At 47.0% G+C, this 20,743-nt stretch overlaps 1 protein-coding gene across 1 annotated transcript; it reads right to left on the bottom strand.

Moving 5' to 3' along the window:
* Positions 1-402: 402 nt before the first annotated feature.
* Positions 403-19,579, bottom strand: HSP90AB1 (heat shock protein 90 alpha family class B member 1). Its single transcript, XM_056852268.1, has 12 exons — positions 19,461-19,579; positions 16,103-16,249; positions 12,997-13,203; positions 10,853-11,012; positions 9,589-9,722; positions 7,779-8,090; positions 6,288-6,453; positions 5,459-5,649; positions 4,866-5,013; positions 3,140-3,408; positions 1,631-1,964; positions 403-548 (listed from the first exon to the last, which is right to left on the bottom strand). Exons 2-12 carry the CDS (start codon positions 16,247-16,249, stop codon positions 439-441), a joined length of 2,178 nt encoding a protein of 725 aa, XP_056708246.1. The 5' UTR covers positions 19,461-19,579; the 3' UTR covers positions 403-438.
* Between the last annotated feature and the right edge of the window lie 1,164 nt (positions 19,580-20,743).

The raw sequence follows: 20,743 nt of genomic DNA, 5'->3' as shown, positions 1-20,743 counted from the left end.
CAGTAAAACAAAAACCAAATACAAACAGCCAACAAGATTACAAGTCCCTGCTCTCTGGATACAAAGGGTGGTGGCAAGGGCGGGATGCTAGGAGCTAACTCACTGCTCCGTGACCGGGAAGGACGTTTGCTGTTTGCCTCAGCTTGGGGGGGAGGGAGAGAGGGACAACAGGGTCCCCCCAGCAAAACATAGGATAAACCCACCGTGGTGGAAAAAACCCAGAGCCAGTGTGTGCCAGCCCCCTTCCCCTGTTTCTGAATAAGCAGAAAGACAGGCCAGGTGGCGGTGGGAGGTCCCTCGCCAAACTGGCCACTGATGAAGGAAGTAAGGAGAAACCGCCTTGAGGGGTGCCCTCAGCGCTGCAGGGGCCGGGCCTCCCTGAGCGAGGCGGTGCAAGGGGGAGGACGGGGCAGGACAGGAAGAAGAGCAGCATTCCCTTTAATCCACTTCCTCCATGCGAGATGCATCTTCGTCTCCTTCCAGCGGAGGGATCTCTTCGGAGACGGTGGCGCTGGGCTCTTCGGCAGCCACTTCGTCTTCATCGATACCTAGGGATGGAAGGATCGAGTACAGGCACAGTTCTGATTAGAAATCGCCTCACTAAGTTTATGCGCGTAGCGGGAATAGAGGTAAAGGGAAGTAGGCTACTGGCCTCATGAAACGCTCTTAGGGGCGCAGAGGTAAGCTGCGGGGCCGCAGTCCAAGCTCTGCTCGCGACCTGAGTTCGATCCCGACAGGAGTCAGTTTCAGGTAGCCGGCTCAAGATTGACTCAGCCTCCCATCCTTCCGAGGTCGGTAAAACGGGTACCCAGCTCGCCAGGGGTAGATGACTGGGGAAGGCCATGGCAAACCGCCCCATAAACCTAGTTTGCCTGGTAAATGTGATGTGATGTCACCCCATGGGTGAGTAATGACCCGGTGCTTGCACTGGGGACTACCTTTAGGGGGATAGCACACTATTCTTAGCAGTCCTCACACAACAGCTACCTGTACAGTAGGTTAGTATTATCCCCAAACTGCAGAAAGAGCGCTAAAACGTAATAAGTGGATTGTACAAGTGTACTGAGTTATTGTTCGGGGCCAGCAACTTCCTGACTCCCTCTTAGTACACTACATCAGCTTTTCAAAGCTTTGCCAGCCAGTAATACAGGCTACAATCCCATTCAGATATTCCTGGGCATTTGTACAAGTACAATCCACATCAGTTACTCTTAGCCTCAGACAGAAGTGTGGGTGTAGTAGCACCCTGTCTTCAGAGCAAGGCGGAGGAGAAACTCAATCCAAGATTCTGCCTCTACTGATTGAGATGCAAGCATTTCACACCCTTCTCCTGCCTGTGGCTAGAACCTCAAGTGGATCTTTCTTGCTGCTGCGCTTCCCCCCACCCCCCGCAGCTGTGAAGTCACAGTGCTAGAAGAAGAGCACTATGTTTTCTCCAAGGATAGGGTTCCACCTGTGGGTTAGTACAGTAAGTGCACATTCAGAGGGCGAGCTGGCTCTGCACACCAGGTACTGAACATGTGCATGGACTGAACACATCAGGCCCAACCACAAAGACTGGAAAACACTTGATTAACAAGGTTCTGTTGCTTTAATTTAAAAGAAAGCAGGCTCATACCCTGACACTCACCTAACCCCAGCTTGATCATCCTATAGATACGGTTGGAGTGAGTCTGTGGATCCTCCAGGGAGAAGCCGGAAGAAAGCAGAGCTGTCTCAAAGAGAAGCACCACCAGGTCCTTGACGGCCTTGTCATTCTTGTCTGCCTCGGCCTTCTGCCGCAAGGTCTCTACGATGGGATGGTCAGGATTGATCTCCAGGTGCTTCTTGGCCATCATGTAGCCCATGGTGGAGTTGTCTCGCAAAGCCTGGGCCTTCATGATACGCTCCATATTGGCTGTCCAGCCGTAGGTGCTGGTGACGATACAGCAGGGGGAAGAGACCAGCCGGTTTGAAACAGTTACCTAGAGAAACATCACAAAAGGTTTTTTAGTACAAGTATGTGGGGCCTTGACAGTATATGGTAAGAGTATCTAACCTGACCTGCGTGTCCCAGGCTAGCCTGATCTCATCATAACCTAAGCAGGGTTGGCCCTGGTTAGTATTTGGGTGGGAGCCAACCAAGGGAAGTCCAGGGATGCTATGCAGAGGCAGACAATTTTATTTATTTTTCGTGCTTCTAACCTGCCCTCCCCTGGCCCAGCTGGGCTCAGGGCAGGTGACAACATTAAAATTTACAAATATAACAATAAAACATATTAGCCATAAAACCATTCCTCAATTATTAAAAAGACATCATATATCTATATATACACACACACACTCATATACATACAGTGTCTACTGCAGCAAAATATGCCAAACCCAAGACAAACCAGCTCAAAACCAGGTCGGCTATCCACCCCCAGTAAATTGACGGTAAAATAAAGGGGGGGGTAAGGGAGGCCAATATTAATCTCACCTGTGGCTGTCCTCTTTAATAGGCCGGGCGAAAATAGCTCTGTCTTAAGGGCCCTGCGGAACTCTTTCAGGTCCCACAGGGCCCTGATGTTGCTAGGCAGAGCATTCCACCAGGCCAGAGCCAGGGCCGAAAAGGCCCTGGTCCTAGTCGAGGACAGCAGCACACTGCTAGGGCCGGGGACCACCAACAAGTTATTATCAACAGAGTATAACGCTCTTCGGGGGGGGGGGGAATATACCATGGGAGGCGGGGTCCTGAAGATTTATTCTTTATGCCCTATTCCTCTGCCTCTGAAAAAGGCAGTGAAACTTCTGAAAGCGACAGAATCCTACACTCATTCCCAAAGTAAACATATTACACGCTCTGAACTCCTGGTTGTGTCACACACATGGCAAAGGCACCAGAGATCCGCAGTCCAAGGCTGCATACAAAGGGGGGGGGAATCCCTCTCCAACTAACTGGCAGTACAAACCACTTATGTTTGTCTCTTGCTTTGAAAACCCATGGGTTTATGGCAACCATAAGGTTGCTTTGAAAACCCATGGGTTTATGGCAACCTTATGAGTTGCTATAAGTTGGCTGTGACCTGATGGCCCTTTCCACCACCACAGGTATGTACTCAGGCACCGAAGGCAATATCAGGAAAAATAATCAAAAGAAGGTCATGAAGTGGCTTACCTTCTCCACTTTCTTCTCTAAGATTTCCTTCATGAGTTTGCAAAGGTTCTCAAACTTGGCCTTGCTCTCCTCCATCTTCTTCTTCTCGTCCTCATCCTCTGGCAGTTCCAGTCCTTCCTTGGTGACGGATACCAGGGTCTTTCCATCAAACTCTTTAAGCTGCTGGACGCTGTACTCGTCAATGGGCTCTGTCATGTACACCACCTCGAACCCACGTTTCCGCACCCGCTCCACAAACGCAGAGTTGGCCACCTGCTCCTTACTCTCACCTGCACCAGGACGAGGCAGCATTTACTTATTTGGAAAACCTGTATGCTGAACCTGCTCAAGGCTGTTCACAACGGATCAAAATCAAGCCCCACAATAAAAAAAGGTCATGAAACAATCTAGTCAATAATAAAAAAATACCAATAAAAAGCAAGCTGAGGTATCTCAAATGATAATGATAAAACAGTCCTCAGGCTAGAAGCAGAGCATAAAACAGACATCTTCCGTGTTCATTAGATCATTCTGGAGTTTGCCTCTGTAAATGAATCCAAAATCCTAACTTGCTGCATTTTTGTAAAATGCTCCAAATATGTGAAAACCCTACTTTGTCTGTGGGTGACCGGAGTTCACTGCTTCCGTGATTAGCACGAGCCATCCATTCGGCTATTAGACACAGAAACATATCACAAAGGCTCAGGCCTTACTGTTGGGGGCATTCACTCATTCACAGGAATACTCAGACTGCTAGAGAACATACTTCTCAAAGAGCTTCAGCCCTTAAATTTGGTATACATGTATAATTATTTTTATTGTTTTACAAATTGCCAATTGATTTACAAGATCTGTACCATTATGTAGCTAAAAACCTTTCAATGAGCCTGACAGCACAAGCAATAACGTTAAAAGAATACGATGATCATCATTAAAGCCAGAAAAAAAAGAGTAGAAAAATTCTCTAACTCCAGTATTGAATGCCCAGTGAAGAAGCACTCTGACCTGCCTCTGAAAAAAGGTATTTGGGGTGGGGTGGGGGGTAACATGCTAATTACTAGTAAGGTCTGAAAAGTGAAACATCTGGAAGTGTCTTAGGAACTGGGCAAGGAAAGAGTATACCTTCAAATGATTACAGTCACTGATTAGTAGCACAGTCACAAAATTAGATGCGGTTCGCCTGACAGACAAAACATGAAGCACGGTTTCTGCTTTGTAAGGCACACCGGTATCCCAACACAGAACAAGCCAAGCAAACCATGGTTGTGGGCAGAATGTCTGGAACAGGTACAGGCTTGCAGAATGGATGCTTGATTTACTAGTATGCATATAAATGTCTGCATAAATTATGTGGATTAAGCTATAGATCTGAAGAGTGTTTCCAATTCGTCTTGAAAACCCTAAGAAGTGTTCCAGCTTTTCAGTACTCAGCGATTGCTTATTTTCAGGTTTGAGCTCTTAAAGCACCATGCTTGGTTTCCCTCCCTCTGCTAAGCAGTTTAGGAACTGACTCAAGGATCATGTTGGTTAAGCCGGAAGACCATCTGCTGAGGGAAGTTCACCAAAAACACACACACAGCTTCTAGGGAAAACCCTGTATCAACCAAACAGACAGGCATCAACCAGTAATAAGGTGGCAGAAATAAATTTCAGATCCTCTCCGCCCGATAAACTCCCAGATAAAAACAGTCCCTCCAAGGGGCAACAGGATTTGATAGTCCTGTCCTGCCAAGGAAGACTCAGTCACCTGTAATGTAGTAGATGCTCTTCTGGTTGTCCTTCATACGGGACACATACTCTGAGAGGGAGGTCATCTCATCGCCAGAGTGGGATGTGTGGTAGCGCAACAGCTCTGACAGGCGCTTCCTGTTAGTCGAGTCCTCATGAATCCCCAGCTGAGGACAAAAGAGTTTTGATAGGCATCTACTTGGGTTGATAGACTGTCCTGTTTCCAGGGCGCCAAGAGGATTAACATCAGCCATAAGTGGGGGGGACCCCGCTCTTAGCCCCAAACAGCTCCTATTTTTTTCAAAGAAAGCACTGACCCTTAATATGACAACTTACCCCAAGAACCTATGAAAAGATCTACCTTTCTTATGAAAGCACTACAGTTTTGTTTTACAACCCCTCACCCCACCCTGAAAGGACATTACTTAAACTCCATCCCTGGAAATAAGATGGCTGAGTCCCATTAACCCACCCACTTACTTTTCTGCCCTGAATGCTACAGCATGCAGGTTTTTTTAACCTTTCCAAGATCATAAAGTTTTTTTCCCCTGAAGATAAATTATGACTGTTGAGATTTTGAAAAAAAAAAAGGCAGGACGGAGCAGCTCTCACCTTGAGGTTTTTGGAGAAGGCCTCATAGAACTTTTTGTAGTTCTCTTTGTCCTCCGCCAGCTCGGCGAAAAGCTCCAGGCATTTCTTCACGATGTTCTTGCGAATCACTTTGAGGATCTTGCTCTGCTGCAGCATCTCGCGGGAGATGTTCAGGGGGAGGTCCTCTGAATCCACAACGCCCCGGATGAAATCTACATTAAAAAAGCACAAGTACGTTAATTCAGAAAAGCAAGTCCCTATGACAGCTGATGAACTTGGAGATGTGTGTCTGTGTGCTTGGATACTGGGTTGATAAAAATGGCGAAAACAAACACCCAAAACGGATCTTTCCATGAGGAAAGGGGGGGGAATGACAATCTAACTCAGTGGTTTTCAAAGTGGGCAGTACCACACCCTGGGGGGCGGTGGGATTACCTAGGGGGGCACTGAGAGGCAAGGGGGAAGCAGGGGGGCGCTAGAGGTGGGCCCCTTCAACTATGTTGTTTACTAATTTACAATATGGCACCATGCTGGCAAATCTGGTGGGAACTATCAGAATTTTTTCCCAGACTTTGAAGGGCTGGTACCACTGGATCAAGGTCATTAGTTTTATTGAATAAATTTCAACTGAAAAGTTTTAATTTGATTTTGAATAGATGTGCAGTTAACTGTTACGGTTTTGAAATTTTATTATTATCTTCTTTAGTGAGTCCTGCAAATCCCTATTTTGAATAATGCTTTTTATAGAATAGGGTAGGAGGAGCTGGGGTTGAGTCTGTGGAACTAAGGGGGCGGTGGCCCAAAAGGTTTGGGAACCACTGATCTAACTGGATAAGGACAAGACGCTTACTCAGGTACTCTGGAATGAGCTCGTCACAGCTGTCCATAATGAAGACTCTCCGAACGTAGAGCTTGATGTTATTCTTTTTCTTCTTGTTTTCAAAGAGGTCAAACGGGGCCCGGCGAGGGATGAAAAGAAGCGCCCGGAATTCCAACTGTCCCTCCACGGAGAAGTGCTGTGGAGTTTGAAAACATCAGAGGAAAGAGTAAGGGACTGGCAGCCTTCGACAGGCATGTTGCTTTAGGGCCTGCTAGGAAAGATACCCAACAAAGACTTCTGTGGAGACTGGAAGAATATTCACAGCTGACCTTTTAAGAGATGGAAACTCCAGAGTCTGTACTGGGATTTCTTTGTACCATGCTATGGATGCTCCATCCTGTCTGTCCTTTTAAAATCTCCAAAGCAATAAAAAGCTCCACAGATACTGTTTTTCTCATTAGTACTTAAATGGCAAAGAAGCTGCAGTTGGCCAGTTTTCAGGTACACAACAGGGTGGTGTTGTCAGGCCAAGAGGGACCAAGCCAAACACCAGGATGGAATATGGCAAACCAAGCCATTTTTATTATTTCCACTCTCAAAAGCACCATTCCCCTCTACCGTAGCCCCTACATAGTCAGCTTTAGGCCTAGTCATTTGCAGACTGGCAGTACTAAGCAGTGGTAATGGAAGTCATTTCCCTTTCAAACATATCAGCTCCCCACATGATCTACTCATGCAGTACTTAATCAGCACCTAGAAATACTATAAAATATTCCCTAGTGTTCTTGCAAGAGGGGGGGAAAGAGTGGAGGAAATGGGCAGAACCAAGAACACGTCACAAACTGAAATCCAAGCAATTCAGTGCCTTTAAGAAGAAGAGTTGGTTTTTTATATGCCGACTTTCTCTACCACTTAAGGAAGAATCAAACCAGCTTACAATCACCTTCCCCTCCCCACAATAGAGGTAGGTGGGGCTGAGAGAGTTCTGAGAGAACTGTGACAAGCCCAAGGTCACCCAGCTGGCTTCATGTGTAGGAGTGGGGAAACCAATCTGGTTCACCCGATTAGAGTCCACCACTCACGTGAAAAAGGGGGAAATCAAACCTGGTTCTCCAGAATAGAGTCCACCGCTCTTAAACACCATGCTGACTCTGCATATAGCTGCATATTAGGAACAGTATCAATAGATGTCCTGTATCGCCCCCATCATGGGAGAGGGTGCACCTGCCTCCACTTCTCTTCATTGGGCAGCCAGTGGTTGGTATAGAGATACTCTCTGGGTATGGAATTGGCAACCCTTAAGAAGCCCAGCAGCGCATGCTGATGGACCATATATTACAGCAGGTTGTCACAAGCATTAACACTTCAGTCCTCGAAATGCATCATGCAACTATTTATCATTAAGGATTCTGCTTCTCCATTAGCAAAAGCAGCTGCCAGCTTAACCCCTCTGCCATTTCTATGGGCCTTAGAGGCCAAGCTGATTCTGTGGAATGGTCTTCAGCACAGACTGAATCGCACCTTGACAGCCAGGTGGTCTTCCCAGTCATTAGTGAGGCTCTTGTAGAACTCGCCATACTCCTCTTGGGTGATGTCATCGGGGTTTCGGGTCCAGATGGGCTTGGTCTTGTTCAGCTCCTCCTGATCGATGTACTTCTCCTTGATCTTCTTGGTCTTCTTCTTGCTCTTGCCACCTTCCTCCTCCTCATCTGAACCTACATCTTCAATCTTGGGTTTCTCCTCATCCTTGGGGGCAGCCTCCTCATCCTCCTTCTCAGCTTTTTCCTCCTCTGCCTCATCATCGCTGATCTCCTTCTCACGCTCCTTCTCCAGCTGCAAGAAGGGAAACCTGTCACTGAATGTTTCTTGGCAATGACGGACACAATGACATGAAATCACCTGTGTTGAGCCATATTCTCCCATCTCAACCACTGTCCCATGCGCAGTGCTTGTTTGCACGGGCTCACACGAGGACACGCGCTCTTCCCTTCAGACAACGTGGCCATTTTGCTCTTTGTGCTAGATAAGTTCCCAGTTTCTTAAACTCCCTGACAATCTAAAATTTGGCTACTACTCTGCCTTGTGGCATGTGGGCAAGATTGCCACGCCCTGAGGTGTAGAGCCCACCATAGGACACACCTCACTCTACAGCAGTGTTTCCTCAGATTTCTGACAGGAAAGGCATGTCTTTTCCCTCAATTAAAAATGGAATGCATGCTTTTATACCTGAAATAGTTTAAAGTGTCAAGAGAATAATTATGCACCCTTAGGGAAACCCAGGGTCTATTTCCACATGAGTCACTCACTGGGCGTGCCTTCTGACTGGAACGAGCAAAACCAAGAGCAATGACTCATGCTGAAACACACCGGGTAGCCTCTTGTGAGGGTCACTCAAACTCACTTGATGCAGAAGCACAGAGTTACCCAAAACCTCCAGCGGAAGCTGACTGAAGAGAGCAGCAGCCAGAGCAACGGATCCCTGAGACATGCCTTATTTTTGGATTGGTACTTTGGGCTCAAAGGAGTCTCCTATTATAAATTTTATTTGCGGCTAGTGTGCCAGGTAAAACAGAAACTGACTATACAGAGTAGATGTTTACAACCAAGGCCAACAAAAGTAGGAATCACCCAATTTTACATTTCCACAGATTAAGGAAGTACATTAAGGCAACGTAGCTTCATTGCTACTGCACAATATTTTGCAACCTGGGTGGTGACTGGAGAGCTGTCTCCCAGCAGAAACCTTTTGGTCCATTCACCCTCCTCACCAGAGCCCATTTCCCTAATCAAAGGATCAATAATACTGAAGGGGGCTGACTTGTAGAGGGGACATCTAAAAAATACATGCTCAGTGGTTTCCAGCTCCCCTGTGTTACACGGGCAAAGTCTCCTATTATTTAATTAAACTGATTTCTCATGGTATTGTGAGGAAATTCCTTTGTTGAAAAAACAGCCTGGGTATCTTACCAGGCAGTAGCATAAAATATTAAGCTTCAGTAACACATCTGCCGACAGCAGAAAATACAAGACCCCGGAAATCTAACATTCTAGAACCAAAGGACCACCTAACAAAAACCTGGCATTTAGTGGGGAAATTTTTTTAAATCTGTAAAGGTGGGGCTGGATGTATGTGGGAAATGATGATTTATCAATATTCTTCCCCATGTGAGGACAAGAACAGAGAAATGTTGTAAGACGAAATAGAAGTGAAAGTCATGACTCAGAAGTCATGCAGAGTTTGGGCTCTACCAGACTCTAAAATAGTTATCACAGAGGGAGCTGTGGGGATTAAGGCCATCCTTAACTAGAACACCTCCTCTGGCATACATACATAGAGGGTGATGGGGTAGCCAATGAACTGGGAGTGCTTCTTCACCACTTCCTTGACACGCCGTTCCTCCAGGTACTCGGTCTGATCGTCCTTCAGGTGCAAGATCACCTTGGTGCCACGGCCAATGGGCTCACCTGAAACGCAGAGCAAGAGGAAGTGGTTATACCAGCTGAAAACACTGCGCAGCACTGGTTGTGGACTCTGAATAAGGCCAGGATTGCTAGTCTGGAGCTTATGTCCAGTGGACATCTCACATCAATGCAAGTCAGAGCTATATTTTCAGCCTTCCATGCTGGCTTTCTATTTACATAGTGCCTCTTCACTCCAGGCTACAAGAAGCAATGACTATCCAACAGCTGCTCACTACGGCTGAGAAAAGCTTTTTAGCTCGGATTAACCTTTATATTATATCAACCAGAGTTAAGGATGTCACTTTACAATCTCATTCAGCACTTCTGGACAATACAAAGGCAGAGAATCCCAACAATGTGTAACTGATGCAGGGAGTCCTCTCCATGTAGTGCAGGGACTGGGGGGGGGGGCAGTATATGCTGACAAGCTATGCTTGATATCTCAGCCTCTGTGCCATTTCAGTACTTCTTGAAAAAGCTTCCAGGAATAGAGAGGAGGTGGCTGTCCTGCTCACTGGTTACATCCTCACCTGAAGATAAATGCTGAAATGGGGATTACTACAGTCCTTAAACTTTAGTAGCTCCACTAGCTATGCACAGGATTGCCACCTTTCCCTACCACTTGTGACCTAGGGCAATAATTTGTTTATTCAAATATTCAATTGATTAGTCACTTTTCTACTTCAAAAAGCCTTCACAGGAGAGAGGGAGAGAGAGAAGAAACCGTAACCCCACTTAGCATTTCTACTCTGAACAGACTCATGTGGGTTGGTTGGGTGTAGGGTTGTGCCAAAAAAACAAATCGGTAAATTTCGGGATCTGGTTTATTGCCCGACTTTTTTCCGGTAAACCCAGAATAAGCCGAATACCCATACCGGTAAAGGTGTATTTTGGCTTTTTCAGGAATTGCCTATTTGGCTTCGGGGAGATCCCCAGGTTTGGCTTTCGGTAAAACTAAAACCCAAATATTGCCGAAATGGCTAATTTTGGGTTTATTTTCGGTGCTGGTATATCAATATGCACAACCCCAGTTGGGTGTTCTAGAGCCAGGAAGCCCTGCCTAAGAACCGCTGCTCATCAGCATTCTCCTTGGATAGTGGAGGACAGCAGATGGCACTGGAGGCGTCACATACCATGATCGGCTTTAACTGTGAACGAGCCCCCTGCGGAGGACTCCCAAGCATACTGTTCATCGTCGTTGTGCTTGGAGATGACTACAACCTTCTCAGCCACCAGGTAAGCAGAGTAAAAGCCAACTCCGAACTGCCCAATCATGGAGATGTCTGCACCAGCCTGCGGAAGGAAAAGAAGGCGTGAAAAGTGTGGGAAGGATGACAAGTCACCTGGTGTATTACCACTGGAGTGCATGCACAGAGGACTTCCGAACGGCCAGGAAGAGATGTTCCACTGGCAAGAAGGAAATAAGGCAACACATAGGAATGGGAATGGAGAAATATCCAAGTCAGTTTTTTCAAGACTTGTCACTTTTGTGATAAAACTGCGAAAGCGTACAGAATTCAGCATACTAACAATGTGTCCATTTTTATTTTCCCTGAACAAAGCACGTTTCTAGTCTTCAAGACTATGAAGAGCCTAGATTCCAGTCCTTTAGCATCTTAGAGACCAACAAGATTGTCAAGGTATAACCTTTCGAGAGGAAGCTTCGTTTTTCAGATACTTGATGAAGGGAGCTTTGACTCTTGAAGGCTTATACTATGAAAACCTTGTTGGTCTTGAAGATGCTACTGGACTCAAATCTAGCTCTTCTACTGCAACAGTGGCTACCCTCTGAAGCCTACAAAGGTGTACTTCAAAGTGGGTGGACAAGGCCTGGCTCATACAGTGGTGGAATGAGGGCTTAGCATAATTTTCAGGATGACCCTGTTTTTCACAGAATCAAGTGAGGGTCTTTTTAAAAGCACACTTGTGGAAATCCCTCAGTCGGTCTGCCTCTTGGGTTTCCAAAACACTACACTGCGTAAGAGCCAGTGCATTGGCCAGTGTTTGACTAGGACCTAGGACACCCAAGCTCAAACCTCTACTAGGCCATTAAACTTACTGGGTACCCATGGGCCAATCCTTCTTTCTCAGCCTAACTTTCCTCACAGGATTGTTATGAGGATAAAATGGGGAGGAGAGCACCACAGATACCACCCTGAGTGTCTTGGAGGAGAGATATGATAAAAATGGACTTGACAGATAGAAAAGACCTGCAGGCAGCTACTGGGTTGGTTATTTCAGACGAATGTGAAATCCAGGCATGCCTCTCCCTCGCAGATTGCTTGCCTTGTCCCATCATGCCACCAGACCAACACCTAGAATATTAATGAAAGAAACAGCACGATGGCTCAATATAAATATAACAATTTACATTAACAAAAATGGACAAAAACATGCATACAAATAAACGCCATCAATCACATACATCCAGTGTAATAACCAACAGTCCACAAAAGTCCCAATTGCCAAAGTCGTCGGATATTGTATAAGCTTGTAAGGATATTGTATAAGCAATTGGGACTTTTGTGGACTATTGGTTATTGCACTGGATGTATGTGATTGATGGCGTTTATTTGTATGTGTATGTTTTGGTCCATCTTTGTTAAATGTTAAATTATTATATTTATATTGAGCCATTTTGCTGTTTCTTTTATTAGTATTCTAATTGTTTTCAGCATTGTTTTCTTTCTTCTGTTGACCAGACCAACACCTGACATTTTTACATCCCTACGTTCTGTTTCAATTCCCTGCCTCTTGCAGCCATTCTTCCCTCAGGTCTGTATTTCTATGCCCACTGCCTTTTCCATCCCGCTTTGCTTCAGACATCAAGCCTCTCCCATTTTTTTGAACACATGAAGATGCCTTCTACTGAATCAGACCCTTGGTCCATTAAAGTCAGTAGTGTCTAATCAGACTGGCAGCGGCTCTCTAGGGTCTCAGGCAGGGGCTCACCTACTTGCCTAATCCCTTTAACTGGAGATGCTGGGGATTGAACCTGGGACCTTCTGCATGCCAAGCAAATGCTCTACCACTGAGCCACAGCCACTCCCCTCTTCTAATCGTTGGTGTTCACCCATGCTCCTGCCCCCCTCTTCCTGCCAATGGCATAAACAGCTCCTCTTCAGGATTATCAGAGATCCATCTGCACAAGGCCTTGTGCAGCTGTCAAAGTTTAGCCTCTGATTATAACAAGATGTTACACACTGTGAGGTATTCTGATAACGCAGACTATGTAACTCAGAGGAGAGTCCGAGCCCTGAGGATGCTAGATGCCCACCTGCAGGGCTTCCATGAAGGCTTTAGTGCCAGACTTTGCAATGGTGCCCAGATTGTTGATGAGATCTGCCTTTGTCATTCCAATGCCAGTGTCTATCAGAGTGAGGGTACGGTCATGGGGATTGGGGATGATGTCTATCTTCAGTTCCTTGCCACTTTCCAACTTTGAAGGGTCTGTCAGACTCTCATAGCGGATCTTGTCCAGTGCCTAGAAGACAGGGGGAAAAACAGGTAAGTCACGGGTGCTCGACCCAACCTTCATTTCCAGTCAGGGGACTGCATTACTTCTGTTTCTTCAGAAAGATTCTTAAGGCAACAAAAGCAGTTCAGCAAGAGATGACATCTTAGAGCATCACAGAACAACAAGTCTTGCTAAGGAAGACTTCAGTGTCCACACAGACAGCAGCAGAGTGTCCACCTAAGAGCTGTGTGTCTCTTGTCAGATGCTATTTCCCCTGCCACACCACCAAAAAGCTTTTTAAGAAATCAGATCTTGCAGGACTGCTACAGGGCAATAATGCCATAGCCATCTATTGCCAGGATCTACTAGCCCCTGATTGCCCCACAACAAAAAAGTTTCATTTAAAAACAAAAGCTGAGAATTCAGAGGAATCAGTAAATCATGGTGATGCATCGCTATAACATTATTTTGTTTAACAAAATAGAAATTACCAATTCTTTTTAAAAACCTAAAGAAAGCCTGCCAGTGGTGGAGAGGAAAATGGCAGCTATTAGAGCTGAGGCAAGGAAAATGGTGTCACTGGGAGGGAGGCTTCCAAAATTTGCACTTTCCAGTCCAGGTGGCTTGCTAATATGCTTGGACTGCATTCAAGATCATATCAACCAGGTTTGAAAAGGCCTGGAAAGTGGACAATTAGAAGACCAAATCAGACGGATGACCCTTGCCTCCGTCTCCAAATGCTGCAATTGGGAAGCCAAGACAAAGAAAAACCTCTGAGCAAATGTAGCCTTAAAAAAGGGCATTAAAGATCAAGAAAATGCAGAAATGGCCAACCAAAATGACCTAAAGTTTGAAGCATATTCCCTATAAGGCAGGATTAAATCGTTTGGAGATTATTACTTTAGGGGGGGAAAGGAGGGACGCTCACCGTAAAACCAACATACCTAATTCTCAGCATGGCCCCATCCGTGGATACTTAAATCCAGAGGTTGGAGCCATGAACAGATGAAGCAGATCTTTCTACAAATCTGAGAAAAGGTCTGGGTTTGCTGAAAAATCTGAAATCTATACACACACACACACACACACACACACACACACACACACACAGGGAGATTACCGTAATCCCTCCCCACATGCACACAATAGAAGCAGTCCCTGTACCTCAAAAAAATGAATGCCCTGAGATCTCAGTGGCCTTTATGGGGCTTTCTAGGCAACCACAATATTACCAGCCTGCAAATTTGGTTTCCTTCAGTAAAAGGCAGGAGAAAGCAGGGCTCTTTCCAGGGCTACACTGGCCTCCCAGTCCTCCCTACTCCTCTCCCTCCTGCCCTGGAGGGAAGACTCATCAGGGCCATACCCAGCAGCAACTACTAGGCAACTTGCTACTATGCAATTTGCACAACTCACCCAGGTGTGAAAATACCTACATCTTGATGCCACACAACTTGCCTGGGCCCAGTGGCAGCCTTCACACGACGTTACTCAACTTGGCCAGACTCAACAGTGGCCTCCACACAACTCACCTGAGCAACCTGCTACCATATTACTTGTGCAAGTTGACCAGGCTTTTCTTGGGGAGAGGCTGCCACAGGGAGAGGGAGGAAGGATAGCTGAGACCCTGTGTAGTGTAGTGGTTAGAATATCATAGGATGAGGTTCCAATCCCCACTCTGCCACAGAAGCTCGCAAGGTGACCTGGGATTGGTCATTCTCAGAACATTCTTGTGAGGACAAAATGGAGGAAAAGAGAATGATGTAAGCTGCTTCAAGTCCCCATTGGGGAGAAAGCTGGGGTATAAATGAGGTAATAAATAATCAAAGCTGAAGACTGGGGCGGGGGCAGGTAAAAGAAAAGCTGGGTGGGGATTGGGAAGGAGAGAAGTAAGCAGGGACAGGGGAAAGGATAATAAGGGCTGCCAGGAGCAAAAAGAAATAGTGTGATGAAGGGGATACAGGGGGAAAGGAAGTCATCCCCATAAATACTTGTGGGTTCCCCACTTGTATTATGCATAACCTTAGAGAAGTAGATATATATTTTTCTGCTCTAGGACTCAGGGTCACTCACTAATATTTATTGGAAACAGACTCAAGCCAGGCGAAATCAAGTTCTTTACACAATGCATGCTTTTCTTGTGCTAGCATGGTGTAGTGGTTAAGAGCGGTGGACTCTGATCTGGAGAACCGGGTTTGATTCCCCACTCCTCCACATGAGCAGGGGAGGCTAATCTGGTGAACTGGATTTGTTTCCCCACTCCTACACACCAAGCCAGCTGGGTGACCTTGGGCAAGTTACAGCTCTGTTAGAGCTCTCTCAGCCCCACCTACCTCACAGGGTGTCTCTTGTGGGGAGGGGAAGATGATTGTAAGCTGGTTTGAGTCTCCCTTAAGTGGTAGAGAAAGTCAGCATATAAAAACCAACTCTTCTTCTGTTTACTTTCCTAAGATGTGATGAAAACTTCAAATGGCTTTAAGAAGGGATTAAATAAAAAACCATGGATGATACTTCTATCAATAGCTATTAGTCACAAACAGAACCTCCAGATTAAGAGGCTGTATAACTTTGAACACCAGGTGTGGGGGGTAGGATTGCCTTCACAGTCAGCTGGTGTGCTTCCTGGATGCATCTGGCCTGCTGCTGTTAGAAATGGGAAGCTCGACATGCAGGACTTTTGGCCTGATTCAGCAGGATCTGTCTGAAGTACCTAATGACAGGCCCTCATCAGCGCAACAGGTTTCCTTGTTGAGTCTCAACAAGATGGAGACCTTCCTTAAGGTTCAAACATCCCAGTGGAGGGTGGCAAACGAGGGTTCAACCCGTTATTACCAGCGCAGCTGCTTTTGCCAGGCAACTGCCCTTCTGCTAGGATGATGACAGGAGTCGTATCCCTCCCTCTGCCCCAGACACTTCCACCCCAACTCACATCAGAGGCATTGGAAATTATCTCCCGCATAAAGATTTCCTTGTTGGAGTAGAATGTGTTGATTATCAGGGACATGAGCTGGGCGATCTCTGCCTGGAAGGCAAAGGTCTCCACCTCCTCTTCGCCATGCTGGATTTCTTCAGGCATCTAGAAGACAATTCAAGATGTTAATACCTTCCTCGCTCCTCTGGAATGATACATTAGTAACAATACCTTGCACTTCGTCCATTCTAAATGCCCTCCCCTCACCTGCAATTGAGTTTGTGGGAAACTACAGGTGTGGTACAGACTCCAGGCCCTTCCAGCTGTTGGAGAGGTGTAAGGCTGCTTCTACAAGGCAATAGTTTTCTGTACAGTTCTCGCTACAATAATTGAGGGTAGGGGCCATGGCTCAGTGGTAGAGCATCTGCTTGGCATGCAGAAGGTCCCAGGTTTAGTCCCCGGCATCTCCAGTTAAAGGGACTAGGCAAGTAGGTGATGTGAAAGACCTCCGCCTGAGACCCTGGAGAGCCGCTGCCTGTCTGAGTAGACAATACTGACTTGGATGGACCAAGGGTCTGATTCAGTATAAGGCTGCTTCATGTGTTTAGTACCACTGCAAATCCCTCTGGTATTGGAGCATCCACTCAACAGTTTTCTCTGCACTTTCCTCGCCTTGTGCTTGCTATTCCTCCCCCAGGACTTTTTAAAATGGAAATCTGTATCGCTTTGGCATTATTATTATTATACAGAAATTACTAATTTAAAAATAAACCATATGGATGATCCAAATAAACCTGCTCCAGGTTCTACCCCAGACCAAAGCAAAACCTCTATGTGTGAAAGCAGCCTTTATTAGATCAGGGAGAAAAGGATGGTTAACTGAGCCCACAGCACCCCTCACCTGCACTGGGGGGAAAAGCAAGATGAGTTGTGGATGACCTAGCATAATACACTGTTTGTCTCTACCTCTAAAACAACCTGTAAGGTAAATCTGTAACCCATGTTACAGACAAAGGTTAAGATCTGGGCCAAGTACCTCCAGGTTCACAGCTCAGTCACTAGTGCAACTGCATGTTACAGAACTGATGCTGGCTGAGGCTGGTGTAGACACCCAGCAGAACAAAGGGGTCATGAGGTGGCCCAAGTGTTGCAGCCCTAGCTGGGCTGGACTGTACTATTTCAAAATACAGGTGAGGGTGGTTCCCAATCCTCAATAATCCTCTAAGTGGGAAACTAGCTCAGCGCTTGATTTGTTAGGATGCAGACCTTCTACTCAATGTGCTTGGCTTTTTTAATTGCAAAAAGTTTGTAGGATGTGATACATGCCCCTACACCCGAGCCATGGAAGCTTGCTGGGTGACCTTGTGCCAGTCACACGCTCTCAGCCTCGACCCTGGCAAGTATTTGGATGGGAGATCTCCAAGGAATACCAGGGTCAAGACGCGGAGGCCGGCAATGGCAAACCACCTCTGAACGTCTCTTGCCTGGAAATCCCCACCAGGGGACGCCACAAGTCAGATGTGACTTAATGGCAACCCCCCCCACACACACAAACCACCAGTCTGAAGTCTTACAAGCCACTGTTCCACCTGATTGTGCTGCAGGCGTAGACCAGATCCGATTAAGCTGGAAGTCTGAACTCCAGGCTGACCAGCAGATACCCGGATTCACAGGGTGTCTTTGGGCAAATATTGATGCTGGGTTTTATCATAAGGATGCACAAAATCAAGGCTGCAGAATGTTATATCATCAGTGCACGACGCTTGTTTTGTGATACCCATTGTATTTTAAGGTGATTGCATCAAAGAGCGATGCTAACTGCAGACTGAGTCATGTTTTAAAGGAAAATGGCCAGAAGAATTGGCGGTCCACTTTTACAACATACCAAAGCTGTAAACATATATTTAAAACATCACGGTAATATCTGAAATAAAGGTCATTGCCTGGCAGCAGCTATTTTTCAGTAATAAAGAAAATCGCTTTTATGAAAGCATTTCATCATCTTTAAATCTGCTGTTTAAATTCCACATAAGCTAACTTCTGATATCAGCAAATATAGAGATAAATATATAGTAGGTCAACGCAGTATTCACCCACCAACATTATGTTGTGTGAGCATTTTAATAGTTCTGTAACAGTTTAGGTTAGAAAGATTACCAACCCATCCCAGCTATTCACAAACAGTAACTTGTCCTAGAGGTGTATTAGTAGAAAAGGGCAAGAGTCCAGTAGCACCTTAAAGACTAACAAAAATATTTTCTGGCAGGGTGTGAGCTTTCGTGAGCCACGGCTCACTTCTTCAGATACAGCTAGAATGTGAATCCATCTGTCTTTAGGTAGAGGAGAGTGAATTCAGACAAGCATTAGTATGTAAATGTTAACAGTATGTAAATGTGAATAGCAGGCGTGATGGGATGAGGTGTGGCTTGCAGAAGAGCCTGTGATGTCCAGGGGAGAGATGGGTGTGGAGAAATCAGCGTTGGTACTGAGCCATGAATGCAAGGTCTTTATTCAGCCCAGGTAAATGCATTGACTTTAAGTCTGAATATCAACCGTAATTCAGCCGTTTCTCTTTCCAATCTCCCTTTGAAATTCCTTTGTAAGAGAACTGCTACTCTTAAATCTGCAACAGGGTTGTATTGACAAGGCAAGAATTACTACGTCGCGTGGTGGGTACGCTTTTTTGTTGTTATGTTTTATAACACGTTGAAAATCAATTTAAATTAAAAAAACAAAACAAAAAAAAAATGAGAAACTCGCCTTTAATGCAAGGATGCCGACGCTCTGCCCTCTACGGAGGCAGCCTTATTGTTAAGCAGGCGCTCGACGGTGCACCGCGTGTTTCTCCAGCGGCCCTGATCCACGCCTGAGCACAAAGCTCGCGCCCGGCCTGGCGAGGGGAGGGGATCTAAGGCCGGGGCGCCAGGAGGGAAAGAGATGCGTCCCCCCACCCCCCCCCACCCAGAAAGGAAAGGAAGAGATGCCGGCCAACCGCCCTCCCACCCGGCACGCGGAAGCCGCCGAGGACTTCTTTCTGCACGTGCGCTGCGGGCCCCGGCATCAGGCCCGACTAGGCCGGCAGCCGCGTTGAAGCCGACGCGCCAGCCTACGCAGGCATCCCCGAGGTGGGATCGGGCTCCGGGCCGGGTATTTAGGGGGTGGGTGGGGGTGGGGTCTCCCCGCCACCGATGCGGGGCAGCGCATGGCGGCGGGTGGCAAATGGCTCCCCCCTCCCCCCCCCGTGGCCGTTTGCACCCTAGCAGCGCCCCCGCCCCCCGCCGCCGGGCATTCAAGGGCACGCCGCCCTTTGCCCAAACCGCCTCCCCCACCCCCACTTTTGCGCAGGGTCCTCTCCCCCCCCCCAACCCCCACTTACTTTGGTCGGCAGCGGGAGATCGGCCTGGAGCACGGCCTGGTCTTGACGGCAGAGATCGCAGCACAGTCAGGAGAGGATCTGGGACCGCCTCTTCCAGCCTTATATAGGGGCAGAGTCCGGATCCAACGCGTCCTCTCGCTTCCTCCGCCTTAAAAGGGTCGGGTGTGCCAGTGAGCTGTGTGTCAAGTGCCGGCAAGTCGCAGCCCACTTACAGCAACCCCGGGGGGGGGGGGGTTCATGGCAGGAAAACAACAGAGGTGGTTGGCCAGAGCCTTCCTCTGCACAGCAACCGTGGACTTCCTTGGTGGTCCCCCATCCACATACTAACCAGGGCTGACCCTGCTTAGCTTCTGAGATCTGACGAGGTCAGGCTAGCCTGGTAGACCTGGCCCCTGGGAAAAGCCATCCGCTGGAGGCCAGGTCATCCGAGCTGGTAGCCCTGTGTGTGTGTAAAGTGCCATCAAGTCATAGTCGACTTATGGCGACCCCTTTTTGGGGTTTTCATGGCAAGAGACGAACAGAGGTGGTTTGCCAGTGCCTTCCTCTGCAGAGCAACCCTGGTATTCCTTGGTGGTCTCCCATCCACATACTAACCAGGGCTGACCCTGCTTTAGCTTCTGAGATCTGACGAGATCAGGCTAGCCTGGGCAATGAGCTAGCTGCACTATTATGGCCGTTTATGCATGGGAGGTCTTGCCGCTTTCTGTATGCATCGCTTCCCCATCTGAATTCTCAAAACTCTGCATAGGGGGTTTATTTTTGAGTTTTGAGAATGTGGATGGGGAAAAAATGTGCATCTGCAGAGCAGCAGATCCAAGGCAAAACCTCCCATGCATAAATGGCCTATGTCTCAATGTCAGGTGAGATCCCCCAGCACCCCTCCCCGGGGGCTCTTGTATCCCAGTTCTTAGTGCCTTCGTTGCCTTCTTGAAATCCATTGTCTATCATGCATAGGTTCACAACCAGCATCATCTCTGCAACGGTGGTGACGATCTTAGCAACGTGGAAAGACTTTGTCCCCGATCTGCAACTAGAGACCGGTTATTTGAGAGAAAACAAAAATTATTTGTAACATACAGAACCTGCCCAGGCCAGGTGTTAAGAGATCAAATTTGGAAGGTCGTACATGGAGCCTGATGAAGAGTTCTGGGGGACCCAGAACCTTGCTATTTTGCCATCTTTTGGCTGGTCCTAATAAAATGTTAATGCATGGCTGCAGTTTTTGGAACTTTTCTATGGACCGAGAGTGTAGCTACATCTTTTGACAAATATTTGAAAAGACG

This window comes from Euleptes europaea, chromosome 7 (assembly GCF_029931775.1).
Source record: "Euleptes europaea isolate rEulEur1 chromosome 7, rEulEur1.hap1, whole genome shotgun sequence".
Taxonomy (NCBI): Eukaryota; Metazoa; Chordata; class Lepidosauria; order Squamata; family Sphaerodactylidae; genus Euleptes; species Euleptes europaea.
This window is presented reverse-complemented; position numbering and strand designations above follow the sequence as displayed.

What these genes read in the sequence shown, in the direction of transcription:
- HSP90AB1 (XM_056852268.1), bottom strand. Translation starts at nt 16,249, where the DNA reads ATGCCTGAAGAAATCCAGCATGGCGAAGAGGAGGTGGAGACCTTTGCC. An exon ending in CACAGTTAAAGCCGATCATG is followed by an intron (nt 9,723 to 10,852) that starts GTATGTGACGCC and finishes TCTGCGTTTCAG; the next exon opens with GTGAGCCCATTGGCCGTGGC. An exon ending in GAGCATCTACTACATTACAG is followed by an intron (nt 3,409 to 4,865) that starts GTGACTGAGTCT and finishes GTCCTGGTGCAG; the next exon opens with GTGAGAGTAAGGAGCAGGTG.